General features: G+C 43.6%; 1 protein-coding gene across 1 annotated transcript in view; it reads right to left on the reverse strand.

Moving 5' to 3' along the window:
• bmp1a (bone morphogenetic protein 1a) overlaps positions 1-5,839 on the reverse strand; it is a 41,180-nt gene extending 35,341 nt beyond the window's left edge. Inside the window, exon 1 of the mRNA XM_012830432.3 lies at positions 5,301-5,839. Coding sequence (XP_012685886.2) covers positions 5,301-5,445 — 145 coding nt within the window. The 5' untranslated portion in view covers positions 5,446-5,839. The remainder of the gene's footprint in view (positions 1-5,300) is intronic.
• Between the last annotated feature and the right edge of the window lie 2,107 nt (positions 5,840-7,946).

Raw genomic sequence — 7,946 nt, forward strand, 5'->3', positions numbered from 1 at the left:
ATGGTGTGTAACTCTGATGAGATATCTGAAAGGCCATACTCTGTTGAAATACAGACAGAAGATTTGAACAGTCCTGTCCTCTATATACTGGCTCAGGGGTTTGTAGGCTGTCTGCCTTATCTGGGTTTTGGCACTCAATCTACAATATATTTCTTCGCAACTCTGAGCACTTTTTTGATGAACGGTATTTACTTTGATGACCAATTCACAGTCTCAAATGGTGAGGTTTCTTGTTTCAGTACGGCCGCGTTTTTTTTTATCTCCCAAAACCTATGCGATAGTGCTAATGTGTCAGCCACTTGCCTTACTAAGATCTTTGTCTGCTATGCAGGGGAAACCCAGTCTTGAAGACATCCAACTGAGATAAGATCATTCAGCTGACAGACATTCCTCTGCCCTCCCCTCCCCCCCACCACCGAAACCACATAGCAGTCACCACATGCTATTTCCATCTCGACTTCATAATGATGGCAGAAATCAATAAATAAAAGCCTGGGTTGAGGGCACGCAGAGCTCTGTGCTGTAAACAGCCTCGGGGGGGAGATGCCAGCGGTACGCTGAATGGCCTGCAGTCACCCGGGGCTGGCAGGTGGCAAAGGCGGCATGTTTCCCCACCTTCCCAGCGCTGGCCCCGGCTGGCATGGCCTGAATGACCCACAGTCTGTGGTCGCCCACCGCAGCCAGCCAAAGGGGGAGAGACCAGGGGAAGGGAAAGACAGGCCAGGGGAAGGGGGGTGAGGTAGCCAGGGGGAGGTTAGGGCGGTGGGAGGTGGTCTCAGCCGGACAGGAAAAGCTCTCGCGCTGAAGACAGCGCCACTGCTCCCAAAGGGCGATCCCCAAAAGATCTGCAGCTTCCTGTCCTAGAGGCATAGGTCATCACACACATCAGTCTGCCCAAGTCTCCCTCCTAAGCCCTGGCATTAGATAAAAGCTACACACGCTCATCTCCTCCCAAACCCCACCACGGATCTATTCAGGACGGATTTCCATTCTCACGGTTACTTCAAATGAATCTTTTATCTGAAATGAAACTGCTCTGTCGATTCCCTCCAGGACAGCGTATCTTGAATGTAGGGGACAGACGCTGCAGTGCGTGACTTGGCTACATTTATTTTTCATGCAGAAAATTAGTGATTCTAATCTCAATGGGTACATGAAGGAGTTCCTGGGAAGCTTTCCAGGTTGGGGAAGACGTTCTCCAAGAACTCGCTGCATATGAGGAAAAGCTTAAATGGAAAAAGATACTTATGCATATAAATATGGGCCTACATTTTTATCATCAAACATACTCTAGTGATGAGCATCATTAAATAACCAAATCATGACACTGCTGAAGACTAATGTATGCTGGCATAACTTTTTGCTAAACAAACAAATGATCTTGGACGTGCATAAGGGGTTGTAGTTGAACCCACACAGACATGAGGCAGTTCAATGTCTCTGTTTGGGTTAGCTGTAGAAATATTCCAAAAAAGAAAAAAACACACAGGCACAGAGATAGATGCAGAAAAACAGCCATCCAGCCAGCCAGCCAGTCACACACACACACACACACACAGTTATTGCTTGGAAAAAGGCAATCGCAGCCATTGCATTCTACAGGATGACATAATGGAATCCACTGTCTGGGCAACACAGCGCTTACCTTACTGTGTAATCTCATTAACTTCCCACCACACTTTCACCAGGGGCCTGAGCCCCAGCCGAACAATGCGCACTGGTCAACTCTGACAGGGGCCGGTGGATCATCACAGCAGTACACCCCCCCCCCCCCCCCTCCTTTAACTACGTCATCATTTACTAGCCTCCACATTTAACCTCCTACACCCCAACATCCACCCCCCACCCCCTCCGTGGCGTGGCATAGCGTGTAGGGCTCTGTCTGATGTCTGTGATGACGAGCAGCAGCACTGTTCATGGACTAAAGCCACAAAAACTGACTCTCACAGTCTCCCATCTGTGGTTTTCCCCTCGCTGAGCAGCTTCCTGGCGCTTCCGGTGAGGACACACACACAGAGAGAGAGAGAGAGAGAGAGAGACTTACACACACCAGAAGTTCTTCTCAGGACCACCACATTTTCAAAGGGGGGGGGCAGACTGGGATCCAGGTCAAAGCATGCCTTCCTCTGGATTATTAAAGGCATGCCAGGCACATTCTGTGGAGGGGGATATTTCCAGCTGCGGTGGTAGCAATCTGAATCAGTAAAGACCGATTTCGAGGGAGAAGAGGAGACAGGGAACAGAAAGAGAAATTGTGTGTGTGTGTGTGTGTGTGTGGGGGGGGGTGATGGTGAGAGCGGATCTCACACATTCATGAAGACGTGAAGTGCCTAGGTGTTGGGAATTCATATGGTATCAAGCGTGTCAACTGTGTAACATCTGCTGAACACGTGTTGAAAGGATTCAGTCCTGTTCTAAAGTCAAAGTTATTTTTCAGTGAGTACGTTATTTTCTTTTTGCAGTCTTCTAAACTTTCATCAATGGGTTCGCCGCACACACTTTCTATGTCTACTGGTCAGGCTTTGTTATTCATTCCACCAGGTTTGTCATGCTGGCTGCTGCAGTAGGTGTGAATGACAGTTGGTCCCAGATGAAAAGAAGGAAGGTGAATTTGATAAGAGCGAACAAAACCTTTTGTATACATTCTTGTGCACAGCGCAGCAGACTGTGTGGAAAGTCAGCCTATCATAGATGCAGGGCTCATAATTCCAGAAAAACAATACCAGGTGGTGGATATTTATTTTCTTTCTTTTATGCAATACTTTTGACCTCACCATGGAAACAACATTTTCCCCTCACTGCAGCTATTGTAATTTACCTAAGAGATAACAAGTTACTGGACTCAAAGTGCCTGACGAACACTAAAATAACTATAGTGTCACAGTTCCACTGATGCCCTCTTATTTCTGTTTGAATTATCTGTTGCCTCTTTGTTCAGAGTTAAGGGACACCATTACATAATAACACCAACAGGGCCGGTTTTCGATGAGCAGACATCTAAACAGTAACACTGTGAATTTGAGATTGTCAGCACACACTGTCAGCCACAGCTGTGCACTGTCCTGAGAGAGGTACCCTCCCACAATGATCCTTATTGCAGACGGAGGGCAGTCATTTCTGACCACATGCTCCGGTTTCCTTTCCTTACGGAGGAAAGTCTTAAAACAGACACACTTCACAGAGCTGCGTCCAATCGTGCCTCAAACTGCCTCTTATGAGTCTCCAAACCATGAATTATGGCCGTCACTTCCGTGGTGTGTCAACCATTTCTAGTGAAACAGGCTCCCCGTCATGTACATGCCGGTTTTGTGTGACGACAGCAGCGAATCTGTTTAGAGTGTTTCGAGAGGAGCCTCTAAACTCGTACCTTTTGTTTACATCAGCAGGAGCTTCGGCACATGAAGGATGAGTGGATTCAAAACTGCTGCAGTCCACCATCTCTGAGATACAACGCAACCAGCTGTTCAGCCCGGCATGGACGCATCCTCACTTAACCCTCTTGCCACGCGGTACTTAATCACCCACTTCATGCTCAGTGTACATATGAGGCACACGGATGCGTCAACAGGGGCTTGGTAAACCTCTCCACAGGGATGCCAGGAAAAACACTTGAAAGACCTAGTCTTCGTGTGAGATCAATGTTTTACTGGAGATTTTCTGGGTCAATTTGTTTAATCTGCACAGAATACAAATGTGGTGCTCTGGTTTGATACATGGTTCTCAGAGGCAATGAACAGTAAACCACACAACACGGGGGCAAATGTTGAAATGAACAGCCGTGGCACTTTTCAGTTGCAAATGGGAACAAGGCATGGGGATGAAAAAGCTTGGAGGAGGAAGGGAACACTACAGGAAGCGAGTGTATAGAGAGTGGAATCTCGGGTGCTGGTTTAGCACACTTCTCAAGTGTCCAACAAGCCCTTTTGAATAGAGATGTGCAGGACATTAGGTCAAGGCCACCCAGGAAGTCTTCCTGTACACTCCACTTTTGTTTATGGACCCATTTCCATACACAACCAAAACCTGCAACAAGGATGGTTTGATGATAATTGTGGGCCAATTTGGTGAGTCCAGATAGGCAAGAGAAAACGAGAACAGAAGTCATAGGAGGTGACCATATCAGGAATGTCTGTAGCCAACATTATTCCTCTGGCAAGACATAGTAACTAACGTTCATCAAGACTTTCTCTTTAGCTAACAAATCAGCAGCATCAATTTCAACAAATATTTAGCATCATTAATAATCTGTTAAATGTTAGTTCATTGCCTTAGAACAAATGATAGCTTGTATACTGTCTCTATTGATTTGGTTTTAAATTACATCACACACAACCTTGTCTGAAATATGAATAAGGACGACGTCCACGGCAAAGCCTATGAATTGAAAATGGATCAATAGGGCCGGGAAGGACCTTGAATCCCTCAGTAGAGGATATCAGTCTCAACATGCCATTAGAGAATCATTAATACATTGAATACATATGTAGACATACTAACGTGGACTGATGTGGAGTAGGCTAATGCCGTATTACTGAAAAGGCTATATTTTTTTTAGGTAAATGACATGCGCCAGGTGTAGACACAACATCCCCTTCCATTACTCTGCTGTGAGTAGTCGCGCGTATTCGCTTCCTGTCTCAGATGGACTAAATCTACGTCACTTTGAATAACGACAAAAGCAGCTGGCGAACAAGTAGGCTACTACATTACTACATCATACTTCTTATGTTTTTAATGAACAGTCTCGGCCAAGACGAAAGTATAAGGTATACTCTAAATATCAACGGTCATAACAAAGTTTTCCATGATTGACAATAAATGATTGCCTATTTCAAGGGGGAAAAGCAACTGCAAAATGTAAATCAATGACAACTGCAAATATGTAGACATCTGTTCACCCTACAAATTACTCCATGTTCACTTTCTTTAAACCAATTTCAGAATACTGCAAAACTTTTGTTTTTCTGATGACAACTGGGCAATCTAGCATATCCTTAAAAAAAACACTGACACTGAAAAGTAACAGCTGAGCCTGAAAGTCTGTTGGACTGTCATCTTTTGAGTATTCATGGTACTCCTGGTGTTGGTTAAGTAACGACGAAAAAAAAAAAAAGAACGAGGGTAAATAGCGATAGAAAACACTGATAATATTTTCTGTTTCGGGCTTCTAAAGCCCTGTTCGCTGCTGTCATACAGAATAGTCGTGGCAACTGGCCGCAGAGTCGCAAACAGTCAACAGCGTTTCGTGGCATGTCCAAAATCCACGTATTAGGATAATAGACAGCGTTGCACAGACTTACCAGCTTTGCATGGATCCTTGTAGTCGATTACCTCTGAAGAAGCTGGAGGCTCCAAATAGTAGCTTGGCTCCAGAGCGTCCAAATCGATCGCTAATATCAAGCGAAGGCTGAATAGCAGAAACAAACACCTCGTTGTGAGATCCATGATTCTGAAGTCGGGAATAAAGCGAAAGAACAGAAATAGAGAGGTAAAGAGGAGGATGAGCGAGAGAGAGAGAGGGGGAGAGAGAGAGGGAGAGAGAGGAGAGAGAGAAAAAAATGGGAGGTTTGGGGGGAAATGAGATCTCTCTTGAGGGCGGGTTTAAACACACAGCTCTGCCTCCCTACAATGTCTTGATTCTGGGGCAGAGATTTGCTCTTTCACTCGGGCTCTGGGCCAGTGCATAGCTTGCAAACTTTGCAAAACGGAGACCGTGGCACATCTCACACGGTGTCGACACATCTTCCTTTGAGAGCGTTAAGTCTGTGGGACAGCCTCCAGTTCAAAGGCCGAAGTAAGCTACTGACTGCTGCGTGCACTGAAACATTGTCGCGAACAAAATATAAATAATTATATAAATATAAAGTCTGGCACGTTGACACATTAAAATATATCTTCAGGGCGCTAAATGGAAAGTTGTGAGTGATATTTAGTTGTCATATGTTCTATATATCTATAGAAAGGTTCAGCATCTTCTCAACAAACATTTATGCTGTCCTTCGTGTCGGGACCAAGAGAAAATGGTCAGCTGGAAAGAGTTAATCAAATGGGCTTTGTTCAGCTGACGAAAGACGCATTTGTCCAGCCTTCTGTGGTGGTGGTGGTGGGCCTTCACGTCTGATCTGTTGTCAGTGAGAGACGAGGCTAGTCAGCTTGGGGAATTCTTTTGTGATCTATACAGTATTTCAAGATGATAAATATATATACACACACACACATACACACAATTAAATATATAACTGTTTTTAAGTAAGCCTAGACAACTCGGGAATTTATGCGTGTGGTCTATATTAAGGCTACCGCTCAAAGATAATTCATACATTGGTTAAGCTATTCATTACTCACAATTCAAACTAAATGAAATTAATCGAAAAATAGACCCTCTAACACTGGTCTTTGAAAAGCGTCTATATTGTTATTGTTGTCAAATGATGCTTTGTCATAAAGAAGTGTAAAAGAGAGACATAGGTATGCCTAAACCTAGAGACTTTCCAGAGTTTTTAAGCATGTTTTTTTAAGGATGGGGACTAAAAGCGTTTCTGTGACATGTCATAAACTAACAGCACCCGTGATTTAAAAAAAAATCTTTCTTCTTATGACCTGTGCATGCAGATGTGCAGCTGTGTTTTGAAAGAACTGTGTGAAAGATAAGCATGTCCTTGTGTACGAAGACATGGTCTTTACTGGTCTGAAATCATATGCTGTTTCACAGAGGTATGATTACATGGTAGCCAGAAGGGAGTTGAAGACAGCAATCACTCTTTTTATGAATGCTCACTAGTCTGTAACCGGCCGCTGCTGACCGCCCTGTTGAAAGAAAAACATCACAACCAGCATTAGCTAGTTTGCTGGTCTAAGCCGTCTTTGCTGGTCAATGCTAGTTTGTTGTAGTTCTACACACTTCTACACACTGGAATGCTGGTATTATGCTGGTAGTCCACCTGAGACTAATGTATTCTTGCAGGTCAACCCAGAGTGCTATACAAATATTAAACATCTGAACAACGTTACGTTAGATATAGGTCTATCAGGTATACCAACTAATATTGGTCTATGTTGTGTTTTACCCACAGGGTGGATGTTAAACCAATCTGTAAATGCTTGTGAAAGCTTAATTCATCTACAAGGCCCTCTATTATACTGATTATGTTTATGAAAGGCCCCCAAAACATGGACAAACTCCACAATGTAAGAAATTAATACATGAAATTGAATTAAGTACAAGTCTTGCTTGGGCCTGGGGACAAAATGATCTCCAACGGATTGGGAAATAGCATGTATACACTGATACATTAGAGACATGTAGTTTATAAAAATTGTATTGTGCTGAACACATACATAATGTAGTGTGTACAATATGTAACTTCATCATTGCCTACAAAGTGTCAGTGATTGATGTTTGACAGATTTAAGCGCCACCTGTAGACAACACAAAGAACTGTCACATGCGTTTTTCATGCTGATACATTTTTTAAATGTTTGTAAACTCCAGCAGCTTTACAATAGGCTTCTATCAGATGACAATAACTGCTGTAATGCATTTTATTAAATGAAATTTCATTTTAGGGGTCCAAGCAGATATTGTTCAGTGTTTGTTCTGATTCTTCTTCTCCAGCGAAACACGATGGGCAGCAAAACCAGTAAGTGACACACCCACCCAATCCTGACCATAGATAAGAAATTGGTGAAATGACATTTGGGGTACATCATCCACAGACCGTCCTGACAAAAAGTTATCAAAATATTTTTTATCTGCCAAGCCGTTACAAAGGTACGCGTCAATCAGATTTTAAGGGGTGGTCTATAATGACTCTATGGCCAATATCTTGTCATGTAAAGGATAAAACGTAACCAAACCTGACAACCTCCATCCCTAGCACAGTCTTTGGATGCATGCCAAAGTTAATTTCCGTCCATAGGGGGCATTGCAATATCTTAAGACTCTT

This window comes from Clupea harengus, chromosome 7 (assembly GCF_900700415.2).
Source record: "Clupea harengus chromosome 7, Ch_v2.0.2, whole genome shotgun sequence".
NCBI lineage: Eukaryota > Metazoa > Chordata > Actinopteri > Clupeiformes > Clupeidae > Clupea > Clupea harengus.